The sequence below is a fragment of the Oreochromis aureus genome, linkage group 6 (assembly GCF_013358895.1).
Source record: "Oreochromis aureus strain Israel breed Guangdong linkage group 6, ZZ_aureus, whole genome shotgun sequence".
NCBI classification, from domain to species: domain Eukaryota; kingdom Metazoa; phylum Chordata; class Actinopteri; order Cichliformes; family Cichlidae; genus Oreochromis; species Oreochromis aureus.
In genome coordinates, this window is record NC_052947.1 from 7,839,694 (window position 1) to 7,856,914 (window position 17,221).

Here is a 17,221-nt window from a genome sequence, read left to right on the forward strand (position 1 = left end):
CTCTTTCTAGTCCCTGTCAGTACTCTTGCTGCAGCATTTTGAATTAACTGGTGGTGATGGAGCCAGTCAGAATACTCTAAGGTGCAACTGAAGGTGAAGGTGGTATTGTACAGAGGGAACAAAGAGCTCACCTTAAACTGCACAGATTGGCAGTAAAAAGGAGTAACTATAAATTACCATAAATTAACTTACATTGTGCTTCATTCATAAAGTTCTATCACATGCATACCCACTTAACCAAGGAGCAATCGAGGGTATATAAAGGCTGCAGAATGTTCCATTTGTCTCTTTATATTTGCTCTTGGACTCGTCTTGGCCCTGTTTCTTCTCACTGACTACCAACTTTCTTGAAGATTAAATCCATCCGTTGGTATAAATCATCATCCTGTGCAGCAGCACTGTAGGTTGAAGTTTATTTATAGTTATCATGTGAATATGTTGGGTTTAAAATTCCATTGCTATCATTGGAATTCCAACAAGCCATTTTATTAGGGAGGAAAATATAGAGTTTATTGCACAACAACAAGGAAAAAAATACAAGAAACATCCAAAATAAATCATTTTAACAAGTATTAACAATCCTTTCACTATTAAGAAAAGCTCACTGCAAGTTTAGACTCTGATGGATCAGTTTTTTGTGAGCTGAGTGAAAGGAATAAACTCATATTTGGTAAAACAACATACATGATATAAGTCACATAAACAATAACAGTAACAGAAACACAGCGGGTAGACAAATATACATAAGGATGCTAATTTAACAGACTTCATGATACAGGCCTGTGGAATAGTGCACTCCACATTAAAATAAAAAGTAAATATCTTTTAAAAGCTGTGTGAACGATATATATACACCTTTATTTTGCTGTGTACCTGTGAGGTTGTGTTGCATTCTGACGTTCTTCAATAGTTTGGTTTGAAGGCCCTACACAGTGTCTGGTCAGGTGATCATAGTCCTCTGCAAAAGTGCCTTTTAAAAAGAAAACAACCCTCTAAGTCAGGGGTGGGGAACTCCAGGCCTCAAGGGCCGGTGTCCTGCAGGTTTTAGATATCACCCTGGGTCAACACACCTGAATCAAATGATTAGTTCATTACCAGGCCTCTGGAGAACTTCAAGACATGTTGAGGAGGAAATTTAGCCATTTAAATCAGCTGTGTTGGATCAAGGACTCATCTAAAACCTGCAGGACACCGGCCCTTGAAGCCTGGAGTTCCCCCACCCCTGCCCTAAGTCGAGAAAGGTAGTGGCTACAGTTTGGTGTCCATTCAGATGGAAGACATGGTCTTTTTTCTGTCACCCCACAGTTTTAAAATCACAGAAAGTCTTTCTTTTTTTTCACTGTGGCTTTCTTCCACAGTTTCTTTTTGTTCCGTTATCCTCCCCTCACCCCCAACACCCTCAAGGGTTTGCATGCTGGATATTTCTTCCTCTTAAAAGGGAGTTTTTCTTTCTCACTGTCACCAAGCGCTTGCTCATAGAGGGTCATTGGATTGTTGGGGTTTTCTTTGTATTAATGTAGGTGTTTACCTTACAGTACAAAGTACCTTGAGCCGAGTGTTGTTGTAATTTGGTGCTACATCAATAAAAATGAATGAGATCTATATGTATGTGATTTGATAGAAGCTGAGTTGCTTAGATAAAAGTTATGATCATAGACTTAGAAGCAATCAAAGTGCTGCAATGATAGCAAGTGTCGTTCTGTGCAAATGTTTGAGGCATTTGGATCTTTTGATTGTTTGTTTGTTGACAGTACCACCAGGAAAGGCTCATGATTAGTCCCAGTTTTCCTCTGGAGCACATCACTGACCCTAAATAATTGACCAAAGTCATAAAGAGCTGTCTTCAGCAGCAAGATAAACAGCCAGCCAGTATGGTTTCCACAGAGTCTTAATGTCAACATCACAGAATCGTTCAAGGATGATAAGACAGAACTCAGGCTAAACACACAAGAAGTGGGACAACCTGCCCATTGAGTACCTTAAGAAATTGTACAAGTGTACCATTATCATTATAGGCATCTATATTTATAGTGCTACAACTTTTCCCAACAGAATTCCGTAAGCATGTTTTTAACATATTAAACTATTCCTTCATTTAATTTAAGATTAATGCAATGCAACATGTACAGACTCTTGCACTTGCCTGAAAAAACATGAAAAACATTACCCAAAGAAAATGACTTGCTAACCTGCAAAACAACATTTATCTGAAGCTGAAGTCACTTCTGCAGATTTAATTAAAAAAATGCCCAGAGGTTTCCCATGTCACATTAGTATAACTGATAATGGAAAAAAATAACCTTTGACTCCCATAAATGTACAACCCTATGAAAATAACGTCAAACACAAAGGAATGAGAAACCAATGAATATTTCTCTATTGCTGATTTAGAATCTGTGGGAAACAATGTCGCACACTTTTCCAGTCAAATAAACTCGATTTCTACAAACCCGAAGAAGTGTATGGTTCTTCTTTTTATACTCCATTACTCAGTAAATCTGTGCTGAATATGGCTTTTTCCCAGTAAACATCTGTCACAGAGGCAAAAACACAAAAAATGTTCAAAAATATTACAAAATTATAAATATTATTTATAATTGTATGTTAACTCATAGTAACTCATCCATGTCTTACTGGAACACAAATATCACCCTATATTACAACAAGGTCAGCACACTGTAAAAGTTATTTAAACCCCAATGTTTAAATTAAATTTAGAACAAAGTAAACATTTCTGTTAAAACAAATACATTTTTGTAATTAAAAGTAAAAAGAAAATGGAACAAAAATGCTCATTTTAAATTTGATGCCAGCAACACAAAGTCAAGACTGAGGAATATTTATCACGGTTTTCCAGACCTGTTGCTCTATAATCAAACATTCTGTCATTTTTTTGGGACACATCATATAACCTGTTCAACAGTGCTCATGTGGTCTAGCAGTGTCTTACTTAAAGGTACAGTGTGTAAAATCTCACCACTAGATGTCAGTAAATTGCATTCAACTGAGCTTTAATTACTTATTCATCTCAATTCAAGTGTAATAATCCCAGCTACGGTGGCTGCTGGAGGACAAACACTTTTCACTTAGCAATAAATCAGGAATTAAAAAAATGGATATGTCAGTTAAATATGTTGCAGTATTTTTTGTTTTTACACATGAATCGCCTCTGGCCACAGCCGTTCGACATTTACACCAGCTATCACTAAGTTGTTTACTCTGGTAGATGCTGTAAAATTTTGTGAAAGGACCGCAATTCGAGCCGATAAGTCAGTGAAGCTAACCTCTGTGAGCTGCTAATAATAATAATAATAATACATTTTATTTATAGGCGCCTTTCAGACCCTCAAGGTCACCTTACAGTAGCACATAAACAATACCATAAAAAACATTAAAAAAGATGTATATATAGCAAACATGGTAGATAAAATTTAGACATAAACAATCATAAAAGCAAATATAAAAACTGAGCAAGGTAAAAATGGCCTAAGACAGATCAGGTGTATGCAATTCTGAACAGATGGGTTTTGAGTAGTGATTTAAAAGAGGTGAGACAGTGTGTGGTCCGTAGAGCAAGTGGAAGTGCATGCTGATAAGCACTGCTGTTTTTACTGTTGTTAGCTGCTGGTAGCTCGCATTATGTCGGACTTGGACACCTAGCAAGTAAACTCTGATACAATGGGATACTCTGAATCAGTGTTTATCACAGGGAAAGTGTGATTTTTAGAACACTCATTCCTAACATTAGCTGACCTAATGTTAGCTTGTAAATAGCAGTTGTTGTTTAGCTGGCTTGTTGGTAACAATAAGTAATTGTGACAATATCGTTAATTGTAAATTAGCATGTTTATGCACATTAGAACCCTAACTTCAGTTCAGGAGATGAGGTTGAGGTTAGGAGGAACAGGACAAGCTAGAAATGAGTTAGGAGAGGTAAAGAAAGAGAAAGACATAATGATAAAGAAATGATAAAAATGTACATGTTCATATGTTAAATAGTCATATATATAGTTTAAAGAACTATGTGTCTTTGAAATAAAAAGTAACTTGTAAGGTGTATTACATATTTGGCCGGTCTATAGTCATATACATGAAAAGCAATTAGGTGGAATGGTGATGTCCAACTCAGCTACTGTACTGTATATGGTGGGCACGATGGTGCCTTCCACAAACCGATGCATGCTCCTATGTATTTTTAATGGATTCATTCAAGTTCATAAGAACGCATCAATTTGTTGAACGACGTAATTACAGACTGATCTATGTATATTTTTGAGTACACGGTTTTTGTAAATAAATAACATTAAAAAAACCACTTACTGTACCTTTGAATAAGCACAGACTTCCCTGAAAATACTGGCTTTGAAAGCATATGTTGCCCCCAAACTTGCATGTATCAGCCAACAGTAATGGTGCTTTTACAGATGTGGAAATCACCCATGATAAATGCACAAATGGCTTATTATGGACCATAAATTCTTTCCCATTTCTGAGAAACTGTTTTCTCGTTTAAATATTTGCTCAAACAGTCTTTCACAATGTGATGATGAACCCCCGGTCTATGATCTGTTACCAGTTAGCTAATTAGCTGTGGGAACCAAGTGATTTTCAGCACTACACAACTTTTGCAGTCTTTTAAAGGTAGCATAAAATCCAACTTGAGGATATATTTTCAATTTCCTGCAAGCATCAGTTATATATATATATATATATATATATATATATACCCAGCACGTCCCTGCGGGCTTTTATCCTTCAAGCTCGGGTCCTCTACCAGAGGCCTGGGAGCTTGAGGTTCCTGCGCAGTATCTTAGCTGTTCCCAGGACTGCACTCTTCTGGACAGAGATCTCCGATGTTGTTCCCGGGATCTGCTGGAGCCACTCGCCTAGCTTGGGAGTCACCGCACCTAGTGCTCTGATTACCACGGGGACCACCGTTACCTTCACCCTCCACATCCTCTCGAGCTCTTCTCTGAGCCCTTGGTATTTCTCCAGCTTCTCGTGTTCCTTCTTTCTGATGTTGTTGTCATTCGGAACCGCTACATCGATCACTACGACCGTCTTCTTCTGTTTGTCTACCACCATTATGTCCGGTTGGTTAGCCACCACCATTTTGTCCATCTGTATCTGGAAGTTCCACAGGATCTTAGCTCGGTCATTCTCCACCACCCTTGGGGGCATCTCCCATTTTGACCTCGGGACTTCCAGGTTATACTCGGCACAGATGTTCCTGTACACTATGCCGGCCACTTGGTTATGGCGTTCCATGTATGCCCTGCCTGCTAGCATCTTGCACCCTGCTGTTATGTGCTGGATTGTCCCAGGGGCATCTTTACACAGCCTACACCTGGGGTCTTGCCTGGTGTGATAGACCCCAGCCTCTATGGATCTTGTGCTCAGAGCTTGTTCTTGTGCTGCCATGATTAGCGCCTCTGTGCTGTCTTTCAGTCCAGCTTTGTCCAGCCACTGGTAGGATTTCTGGATATCAGCCACCTCCTCTATCTGCCGGTGGTACATACCGTGCAGGGGCCTGACCTTCCATGATGGTTCCTCGTCTCCTTCCTCTTTCTTGGGTTTCTGCTTCCTGAGGTATTCACTGAGCACTCGGTCAGTTGGGGCCATCTTCCCAATGTATTCTTGGATGTTCGTTGTCTCATCCTGGACTGTGGTGCTGACACTCACCAGTCCTCGGCCCCCTTCCTTCCGCTTAGCGTACAGCCTCAGGGTGCTGGACTTGGGGTGAAACCCTCCATGCATGGTAAGGAGCTTTCTTGTCTTGATGTCAGTGGCTTCTATCTTCTCCTTTGGCCAACTTATTATCCCAGCTGGGTACCTGATCACGGGCAGGGCGAAGGTGTTGATGGCCCGGATCTTGTTCTTACCGTTCAGCTGACTCCTCAGGACTTGCCTGACCCTCTGCAGGTACTTGGTGGTTGCAGCTTTCCTAGCTGCCTCTTCATGGTTCCCGTTCGCCTGCGGGATCCCCAGGTACTTGTAACTGTCCTCTATGTCTGCAATGTTGCCTTCTGGTAGCTCGATCCCCTCAGTTCTGACTACCTTCCCTCTCTTTGTTATCATCTGACTACACTTCTCCAGCCCGAATGACATCCCGATGTCATTGTATATCCTGGTAGTGTGGATCAGTGAATCAATGTCTCTTTCACTCTTGGCATACAGCTTGATGTCATCCATGTACAGGAGGTGGCTGACAACTGCTCCATTCCGTAGTTGGTATCCGTAGCCAGTCTTGTTAATGATCTCACTGAGGGGGTTCAGGCCTATGCAGAACAGCAGTGGGGACAGAGCATCTCCTTGGTAGATCCCGCACTTGATGGTGACTTGTGCTATGGGCTTGGAGTTGGCCTCTAGTGTTGTACGCCACATCCCCATTGAGTTCCTGATGAAGGCTCTTAGGGTCCTGTTGATCTTGTACAATTCTAGGCATTCCAGTATCCACCTGTGGGGCATTGAGTCATAGGCCTTCTTGTAATCAATCCAGGCAGTGCACAGGTTGGTCAGCCTGGTCTTGCAGTCTCGGCTGACTGTTCTGTATACCAGTAGCTGGTGTTTTGCGCCTCTGGTATTCTTGCCAATCCCTTTCTGTGCCCCGCTCATGTATTGACCCATGTGCCTGTTCATCTTAGCCGATATGATGCCTGACAGGAGCTTCCATGTAGTATTGAGGCAGGTTATTGGTCGGTAGTTGGATGGGACCGGTCCCTTCTTGGGGTCCTTGGGGATCAGGACCGTCCGACCTTCGGTTAGCCATTCCGGGTGTCTCTCGTCAACTAGCAGCTGGTTCATTTGTGCTGCCAGACGCTCGTGGAGTGCAGTCAGCTTCTTCAGCCAGTAGGCGTGAACCATGTCGGGGCCTGGTGCTGTCCAACTCTTCATACTAGAGACCCTTGCTTGGATGTCTGCCACGGTGATGGTTACTGGACCCTGTTCAGGGAGGTTGCTATGGTCTGCCCTCAGATCCACTAGCCACTGAGCATTGCCGTTATGGGTTGCGTCCTTCTCCCATATGCTCTTCCAGTATTGCTCCGTCTGCAGCCTTGGTGGTGCTGTTCTCTTATTGTTCCCTTGCCACTGAGAGTACACCTTTGCTGGTTCTGTGGAGAACAGCTGGTTTATTCTCCTGCCTTCTATCTCTCTGGTGTACCTCCTCAAGCGGCTGGCCAAGGCTGTGAGTCTTTGCTTGGCAGTTTCCAAGGCCTCAGGTATGGACAGCTTGCTGTACTTCTTAGGCAACTTCTTCATTGTGCCTTTCTGCAACTCCGATAGTTGGCTAACCTCCCTCCGTGCTACCTTGATTTTAGCCTCTAGCCTCCTTCTCTATGGAGGGTACTGCCCCTTGTGGCTGTTCAACTTGTAGCCAAGCATCTCACTGATCGCTGCTGCCGTATTGTAGATCAGCTTGTTAGTCTCGCTAATCGTGGCTGTAGGTATCGTCCGTAGTGCTGCATTAACGTCATCTAGCAGACCTTCTGAGGGTACTTCACGTAATCTTGATAACCGGCTACGGGGGGGTCCAGGTTTCAAGCTTGGCCATGATCCTATCTTTCAGGTCAGTTCCTCTCGCACTCATATATATATATATATATATATATATATATATTTATTAACTTGTGTGTATCTGGTTTAAATGATGACACATAGGCTTTTATGTAATAAAGACCCGTCATAAAGTACACTGTAAAAAACATGCATGCTGTTAAAAAATTATGCAATTCTGCAGCTCAACCTGGCAGTTATAAAAGAGAATATTACAGTCAAAGAGAATTACAAAGAAAAGTGCCGTTTCCCCACCACTCACTCATTATATTGATTATATCGATTAGCAGAGTGAACAGCCCTTTCTTTCAGAAGATAAATGACATGTCCTGGAAAAACATGGGGGCGTAGTTAGCTTCCCTCATGAGGGCAGATGAGAAGAGTTGAGTCCAGATCCAAACGGAAGGCGGGGTATAGCGGCTGAGAAAACGAACAATGGAAAGTGTGCAGGAGCACCATGGAGTCCGAGATGCTGTAAAAAGACAAATCTCCTTTCTGGCGCTCCAGAAACACGCCGATCCTGGGGGAGGGCGGTGCAGCGACTGTGGTCTTGCGGTTATCGTGCCATGCGGCATATCCAGCATGACTACACCTCAGCCGCCAAGAGTGTTCATTGCGCCCAAGCAGGCAGGGCTTCCCGCCACCTTTGCGTCCGATCCCTCGGTAGGTGACGCCTATGTCGATCCACCCACCGCCTCTCCACTCCACCTCCCAGTAGCTGGCACCACCAAACTGTCCCTCCCTGCACAGGACTTGTGCCACTGAGTCAAAGCGCTGTGGATGAGGCTGGTAGGGCTGTGGCTCCTCGCCACAATGCGCACCCTGGGGCCTCTCCAGGAGAACCAAGGTAGGATGAGCTGTGTCGGGGTCAAAGGTCAGATGGCACGAAACTAGAACAAGGAGACAGACAGAAAAAAAAAGCTAACAGTTAAACACCAAAAAGGCTCTGAATGAAACAAATGTAGCTCAGTAAGCAAAGGATTTATGACTGATTGAAATGACTGGTCACAACAGGCCTTCCTAATGAGTTCTTCATTTTAGTTTCATCCTAAAAATTGTGGACATTCTGTTTATTAGAAAGGGGGATATTTTCATTAGCTAACAACCTGTGATTGACAAGTCTCTAGCCAATGAGAACACAGTTTCACAGTAAGATCCATCGCTTGCTGATCAAATCTGTTTTCAAAACACAAAGATGGCCATGATGCCATACCAACCAGCTGTATTCTAATTCTCCCTATTCTCCATTTGACTTTTCTCCTCTTATAATGTCAGAATAAAGTTGGCATCAGGAGAAAAGGTGCTATTATCTTCCTAAATTAGCAGAGAACTGAACCAGCTATTGTCTTCTCTGTCAGGTTGTAGAGGTTTTCCCACTGACGTTAAGCCTTGCAATATTTTAGTTGACTTTTTGGCACAGTGGACACAAACGACACACAGACACATGCTAATCCTCCAGTGACCAAATGAATTATTAAACCCTGACAAGGTGCTGGTAATGCTGTCATTGTGTCAGCAGGCTCAGTCGTGTTGGAACACGGTGCTGATCTTAATGATAGACCAGGATGTCATAAATACAGTATGATGGCCATCCATCATTGATGAGCATCTAGACTGAGGTTTCAGATTGCCCAGCACGATTCTCATTATCTGGTCAATTAGGAGGAAGCAGAACAAAAACCAAAGACTGAGGTGACAAAGCAGAGAAAGATGGGTAATGACAATCGGGGTGCTTGCTCTCAATGGGTGTACCAGGGACTGAAAAAGGCACTAAAAAAAGGAAAAAAAGCATGCTTCTGAGTCATAATTAGGGGAAAAAAGATGATGTACTTACACCTGAGGAAAGCTGCCCTCATCCTCTGATCAGGCACCTGCAGACACAGAGAGGACAGTGGGAACGACACTGGCGCTGCCCGAACGAGACAAAAAAGAAAGAGAAAAGTGGCTGCTGAACAAAATTGTATCATTAAAACATTTTTTTATCTTCTTTTGCTTAAGCGGTAGAGGGAAGATGAGCAAAATGTTGAATGATTGTTGAATAGCACGTAGGGAACACCACAAAAGTTTTCAAGTTAACAAATGAAATAATTTCTTTGTACTTTAAACCAGCTTAAACAGAAATAGGAAACATGTTTACATGCAGTTTAGTAACTTAGAGGCAGTGTTTTCATGCTGTTGGCCCTTTATCATGATGGCTGACCGTCGCTGTGCAAGGTACAGCAGTACTAAGAGTGGCTGGCTTGGTTGCTAGGTAGTTATTGAACACATAACCTAACCTTTACTAGCATTTGTTAAATGTGTAACATGTTAATAATTAATTCACCATGATTAGGTTGACTCTGGGACACACGTTTTTGATTTCTAAACAAACAGAATCAGACTGTAACCATGTTTGAGGTTCTGTAAGGCGGTATAAGCTAAGAATTTAATGAAAATCTAATTAAGCGTTGCAGGATGGTCTGCACTGCTAAACTCTACACACTACCTTGTACATATTTCAACTTATGTAATGTTATTCACTTTAAAAGCCCCTTTAAAAGTGCCTTTCTAGTTTTATTGATTCCAAAAGCACAACACATTTATACAGCACTTTCTGTACACTTCAAGCAGGGTTCAAACAGTGCTATCCAACCCACCACCGTGCCACCTCGTAGCATGGTGGTGGAATGGTAAGTAAATAAAATCCCCACTGTGATACATTTTCCTTTGTTATCATCTGATGCAGACCTTTCTCTGTAATGCAGTGACACTGGAGATAACACTTGTAATGTCGCTTTCCTTGAATCATAATCTGGTTACTTAAAAATTACACAAACGTTATTGTTGAGGCTTCTTGTGGGACCTGGGGCCCGTTCTTCGTACCTCGCTAAGTAAGTTAGCCGGATTTGAATGTTGACGATTTCGCGTGATCTTGGATCGTTCGGTTCTCCGAAGCTCATCTCGGACTTGCTGTCATAGCAACAGATCCGTAAGCGTAAACCTGCTCGGGAGCAGGTTTACTTTATGTAAACAGGATTAGATCGCGGCCTCTCAGGTATGTCCGCTGCAGTTATATGAAAGCAAGAGCGATATTTCGCCACTGTTTTACCATAAATAAATATTAGCAATGTAACTAAAGATAATGTATTTGATTCTTTTATTGATTTCATACAGATACATACAGGTCATTTCCGAAAAAAAGGGAAATGTACTATTAATCATTCTATAACATGTAGTAGATCATGTTAGATGTAATTCATATTGTAGAGTAGTAATAGTAAATTACTACGTGCAATCAAGATGACAGACCACGGCTAAAAAAGCGAAGGTGGATTTGGGAAGTCTGTCGCAGCCATGTCCTGTCCGTTTGTACGCGAGCAAGGAAGGTGCAAGATTGATAAGGAGAGTTTACAGAATTTAGCGTATATTGCGGGATAGACAGGATCCTTTAGCTCAGCGCGACGGTGTGCTCATAGAGAGATATCGATTCTCCCGTGAGGGTATTATTTACTTTCTCTCTCTCTCTCTCCATATATATATATATATATATATACTTACTGTACTGTATATACTTACTCCCGACTTACTGTGCATGCTTCAGTCACCCCTTGCATGGGAACAGGTAAAAGTGATGGAGTGTTATGTCAAACTACACACAAAAAAAACCCACAATGTCAATAAATGTCACAGTACAAAAGGGTGTGTGACGAGGGGTGCAGGACCACCACCTGTCTTTATTTGCTCTGCCCTTTTCTTGGTTGCTGTTATAAACAAACAGATTATTCCAGGGTCTCTTGTCATAGACTAAAAAGCAATATAAGTGATAAATATTACCATTCTGTGGAATATTTTATATTTCACTCTTACTTTTTCCCATGTTCTAGTGGGTCCTGTTGTGGCTCTAATGTGAAAGAGGATATGATGTAATATAATATAATGTGGAATAAAATAATATCACATGATATAATGTAATATCATGGATCACTTACGAGTTTAATTTGTCAGCAACTTTCTGCCAGCCCTCTCTCCTTGCTTTTGCAGCCTTTGCAGTGTTCCCCTGCGTTTTAATTAAACTCTGAAACTCCTGATATCCCTCAATCAAGAGTTCTTGGTCTGCTGCCGTGAAATACTGTGCGCACTCCTTCGACATCTTCGCCGACCAATCACAGGGTTGCCGATCAAAGTTTCTACTATCGATGCGTAGCCCCTTTTAAGCCACCCAGTGATCTCAGATTACTTCATCCAGCTATACTAATCGTCAACAACAGGTGTGTTCGGAGAACCGGATTAGCGAGCTCAAAGTTAGCGCGATGATTTGATCTTGGATGTGTCATTTGATCTTGGATGTAGTAAGCGAGGTACGAAGAACAGGCCCCAGTTTCCTTTCGGCTAACAATATCTGACAATCAGAGGAAGTGTGCAGCTAGCTATGCCATTAATTTTAACACCCTGTTGTAGTCATGAGAGTAAGCCTCTTATCACACATCAGTTCACAAGTACCTGGGTTATAATTGTATTTCTCTGATGCACTGAGTAAAACCAGCCAAGTCCCTTGATATTCAAGAGAAGGCAACAGAAATCCCAGACTGGGAAGCGCACACCAAAGCAGTGCATTTCAGTTCAGTGTTATTCATATAGCACCAATTCACAGCAACAGTCTCCTCCCCACAGTATTACAGAGAGAACCCCCCAAATAAGGCGATCCCCTATGAGGAAACGCTTGGCAACAATGGGAAAGAAAAATTCCCCTTTAACAGGAAGAGACCTACACCAGAACCAGGATCCGGGAGAGGCATCCATCTCATGTCATTCGGATGGATATATTATATTTATTATATTAAATTATAGTCATGGGAAAAGAAACATTTCATATGACACTATGCAGCCTGGTGAAAAACTAAGTGCATGCTTACTGTTTTCATAGGGATGGTGAGTAGCAGCATAATCAAAAAAGGTTTTGAGATAAAGCCTCTTTTCTTTGAAAAACATGGCAGCACAGTAAAGCTGCATTTGAACAAACTGCAAGACTTGTGGAACAATGTCCTGTGGATAGATGAGACCACAGAGTTTGGCCAAAATGCACAGCACCAAATTTGGAAGAAACCAGCCAGAGCATATGAGTACAAACACCCCACACTAACTGCTAGGCATGGGGGTGGAGGTGTGATGATTTGGGCTCGTTTTGCAGCCACTGGAGCCGGGCACCTCGCAGTCTCCTCTTTATACCAAAGTAATCTACAGTCAGATGTCAGGTCATGTTCAACAGCTTCAAAATAAAAGAATCGGGATGTTTCGATGGCCAAGTCGACCTGACTGAAATGCTGTGTAATGAACTGAAGCAACATTTTAAAGAAGAGTGGGCCAAAATTCCTCCAGAAAAATGTGAGAGACTGATGTTTTTGTACAGAAAGTAAGTATTACTACATTACATTATATTGCATTATCTTTTTTCCACTTACCCCTGGTTGCATGTTGCCCTGTAGACAGTTGCATTTGCTGAGGTTTGGAGTTCACCGCACTGTGAATTCGGCCACCTCCCCAATACAACAGATATGAATGGTATGAATGATATTTGGTTTGAAATAATGTCACAACAAACAACATGCCACTCAATCAAATTCACAAATTTGGAGAGTTTCCATTAAAAGAAAGAAAGAAACAAATATCCCCTCTGAGCACATAAAACCTCCACAAAAACCCAATTTAAAAAAGCTCTTAGGAAAAAAATATAAATAATGAAGTAATAACAAATCTGCAGTTATGCCGGCAACTTTTTGAGGCTGCAGTTACAGCAGTGCTCTGAGAAAAATGCTATCAGCAACATGGGAACATGCAGTGTCCACTATCTCAGCGTGTTAACATGCTTATAAAAAAGTAAAAGGATGGGACGATAAAAATGTCTCAAGTTTGTCCATAAACAGCGGCAACGTATTTAACACAATGAATTTTAATGTAATGGTTTTGCTGCAAGAAACCTGTTTCACACTTTTTACAGCAATGAAATATTTTCTATAATATGTAGACTATTGCAGAAACTTGAGGACTGATGGATCTGCACTAAAATCCCTTAATCACATCAGGAAATTGTCTTTATTAGCTCCACTATCTTTGTGCTAACCCCCTAATATAATGTGGACGATGCTGCTTCCAATTACACCAAAATGAACAGATTAGAATAGAGAGGAGCTCATCCCGGTCCTCTTCAGCATCAGTAATTAACAATTCCACTCACTGTTAAAGGTCATGGAAAACCTGGTAAAAACGGGTCACCCTGAGCTTTGACTGTGCATGTTTGTGTGTGTTGTGTTTGTTGTGCTTACCTTTTACATGCTCTCCACCAGATTTGTAGTTATCATTAACTGGAAGTGAAATAATTACAACAATAATAATAATAATACAGTGCACATGCAACTCATATATGTATTTTGAATCCATAAATGGACTTGTTATAGGATCCATAGACTGTGAGTAGGGATGGGAATCGAGAACCGGTTCTCTACAAAAAACGGTTCCCAGTAGGCCAGTTCCTTGGAATCTTTCTGCCTATCGATCCCCCTTGCACTCTTGCTACGACCAGCTGATTTCAGTTCGTGTGTCGAAGGAGGAAAATACTGGCGCAGTCTTTGGCGTGGCTATGGACATTACATTACAACTTTGGCTCTTAGCAAGCACCTGCAAAGACAGAATGCTAACGCTAAGCTAACCAAGAGCCCAGAGTGACGTTAAGGCTGAGTAAATGCTGACCCAGCCCAGCACTGTGAAGTCAGTGTGAACTTCAACAGGTAACAAACTGATGAGCAGTCAGACTGCAGCCCCTGTTTCTACCTGTTCATGTTTCTAAAGTAGAACTCCTGTGTCGACTGCTTTAAAGTCTCTTTGTGCTGGTTTTCATCTTTGATTTGTGCTGTCAGCTTTGTGTTGACACCAAAATACTAAGAGAAAGATCATGTGTGTGCTCATCAGGATAGGGATCTGTGTTGGTGTGTGGGGCTGTAGGTTTATATTGTTGACAGTGTTTCAGGTCATTTTACAAAGTAACATGAAAGGAACGTAACGAGTAGTATAACAAATGTCTTTCTCCTGGGTGTAATTAAGTAACGTACTGCATTACTGCAAAAGTGTTCTGTGTAATATCTGTAATAACATTTTTTATTTACTTTTTTGAGTAATAACGCCAACACTGATCACAACAAAGAGGAGAAATGCCTCCAACATGCACTAATATTTGACCACTCGGCATGTTATTAATTCCCATGAATGTAACATCTTTGATATTCTCATTGAGAGCCATTGAGAATTGATAACTCATATTGATAATGTAATTGGTAAATTCTTATCAATTCCCATCCCTAACTGTGAGTTGGTGTTAGCATCTATGAAGCTCATCCTGAGTCCAGGTCGTGCAACCTACCTGCGGGGGTGATCTTGTCGACCTCCTCCCTGCAGACCTCCTCTATGTGGCTACGGAGGTGGCACAGTGCTCTCCTGGCACCACTGAAGGCCTCCGTGGGCAGGGTGAGGGTGCCGGAGTGCCGACCAGTGGCGAAAGGCATGCAGAGCAGCTGAGTGGCCTGAGCCGATGAGAAAAGAGTGGAAACTATACTCCAGGCGCTACAGATTTGGCCCGCCTCCACCCCCACCCCCCACCCTCAATTCCTCGTACAATTAAATTTGAAAATAACACTTAGGCAGTTGCTGTCTTTTTCCACTAGCCACTGCTGACTCATTCTCTCCTTTCAACCGTTCTTCCTGCTCATAACTCGTTCACACATTAATGACTGTATCTTTCTAAGTACCCACTCAGGTGAGTTCTTATGTCCTCCAGGATGCATTAACGTAATGGGTGAGTATCCAATACAAGAGCTGCTAATGATTCAATTTTCTGAGTGAGAACAATCGAGAGTAAAAGTGGCTGATGTGCAGACGTCCTTTAAAGCAAAGCAGCAACCAATTCTGTTTTAATTGATGAGCCAATAACAGATAATTAATCAGCAGCCGTTTGGATAATTGATGATTTTCTGGAAAGAATTGAGAACATCTGATAGCCCCAGTGTCTCAAATGTGAGAATGTAGTCTTTTCTTTTTTTCTACTCTGAGGTTAGTTCAATATTTTATCAGTTTGTTCTCACCCGTCATGGAATTAGAAAGATTTACAACTTCACCAATAAACCGAACACATGCACGTGCAAATTCAGGATGTGCATGGGATTGTGTCCAGTGACCCAACAACGTCTGTTTCAGTTTGCTACGAAGGACAGGTGGTGAGCAAGGATGTATGTTGCCAAAAACCTCCCTGAGATGCCTCCGAATGTCACCAAGCTGACAGTGTAACCCTTGTTTAAAACAAATGGACCATTTAGTTTTAGCAGGTAAGCCAAATCTCACCTGTGGTGACGGAGATAAAGGCAGAGTCTGAAAAAGAAAATGATATCTTCTCTCTGGACAACCTTAAAATCCACGGTGAAATTGCAAATATGCAGTGAAAGCAGTGAGAAGGGGATGTTCACAGTATTAAGATTGTGCAAGTAGCTTCAGTAGCTAAAAGGGGACAGCAGAGAAATTTAAACTTCAACTGTAACTCTACTAGAGCAGCTTTGCATGATCCACACTTCAAAAACTGTTTATACACTACACTACTAAAAATCAAAGGAACCCTTTTAAATGAGAGTGTGGGGTATTGGTCAGTTAAGTAGCAGAGGAGGTTGTTCATTAGTTTCACCTGCTTTGATGTTCATGAAATTAACAACAGTTGCACCAGAGGGGTTAGGGTTAGGGTTAGGGCAACAATGAGACAACCCCCAAAACAGGAATGGTTTCACAGGTGGAGGACACTGAGCTCTTCTCCCTCCTTATCGCTTCTGACTTTGTTTTCCACTAGTTTTACATTTGGTTAGGTTAGGATCAGCGTTGGTCAGTGTGGTACCTGTCCAGTAGCTTCGTGATGCCCTGGCCCAGATCTGGGACGATAGCCCCCAGGACACCATCTGTCATCTCATTAGGAGAATGCCTAGATGTTGTCAGGCATGTATACAAGCACGTGAGGGCCTAACAAACTACTGAGTACTACTTTGAGTTGCTGCAATTACATTTTAACAAAATGGACTAACCTATCTCATTATTTGTTCATTTTGATTTTTGATGTGTCTTTTCATTTCCATCAAATGATGTGGTATCTTTTGATTCCTAACACATTATCGAATCCATATCAGTAAGGGTATCCATCATGAGTTGTTTGCTCCACTGAGATCGGACTTTTTTTTTTTTTTCAGCAGTGTATGCATCTCATATTAGGCCTTGGTGCAGCTACCCAATTTCTTTTCTGTCTTCTCTGTTTAAGCTCCTTTCCCTGTATGGCCACCTTCTTTTTAAGCTTTCTTCTTTTTGATTGGTTGAGACTCAGAAACAGAAGGTTTGGTAGGTAATGGGAGGGGCTTCCGTGCTCATAACCAGAGCTGTGTGCCTTAGATGACTATATTTGATCTCAGTGACATAATAGAGGACCACAAGTAAAGAAAAATATTTCGGGAACTGAATGTTTAGAGCAGTCTGAAATCTTTTTTGCCTCACAAAGATCACATGTATTTGTCCCTCATGAGTATCAAGTTTAGCCATGTTTAATGTCAGCATATGACAGAAAATAAGAAAACATATAACAGGTCTCCTTTAAGTAAGTATATAAGTAAGTGAT

The 17,221-nt window shown here is 41.7% G+C and overlaps 1 protein-coding gene across 2 annotated transcripts in view; it reads right to left on the bottom strand.

Annotated features, from left to right (window-relative positions):
* Positions 1-470: 470 nt before the first annotated feature.
* The window catches only part of LOC116317360 (E3 ubiquitin/ISG15 ligase TRIM25-like), a 28,656-nt gene continuing 11,905 nt past the window's right edge, over positions 471-17,221 (bottom strand). Inside the window, exons 5-9 of one of the 2 annotated variants that reach the window (XM_039614091.1) lie at positions 14,945-15,104; positions 13,854-13,892; positions 12,993-13,067; positions 9,389-9,463; positions 7,562-8,444 (exon numbers count right to left, since the gene is read on the bottom strand). In XM_039614091.1, the coding sequence (XP_039470025.1) occupies positions 7,906-8,444; positions 9,389-9,463; positions 12,993-13,067; positions 13,854-13,892; positions 14,945-15,104 (888 nt within the window). In that variant the 3' untranslated portion in view covers positions 7,562-7,905. Of the gene's footprint in view, positions 971-7,561; positions 8,445-9,388; positions 9,464-12,992; positions 13,068-13,853; positions 13,893-14,944; positions 15,105-17,221 lie in introns of those variants that run through there. The other variant, XM_039614092.1, reaches the window with a different exon arrangement.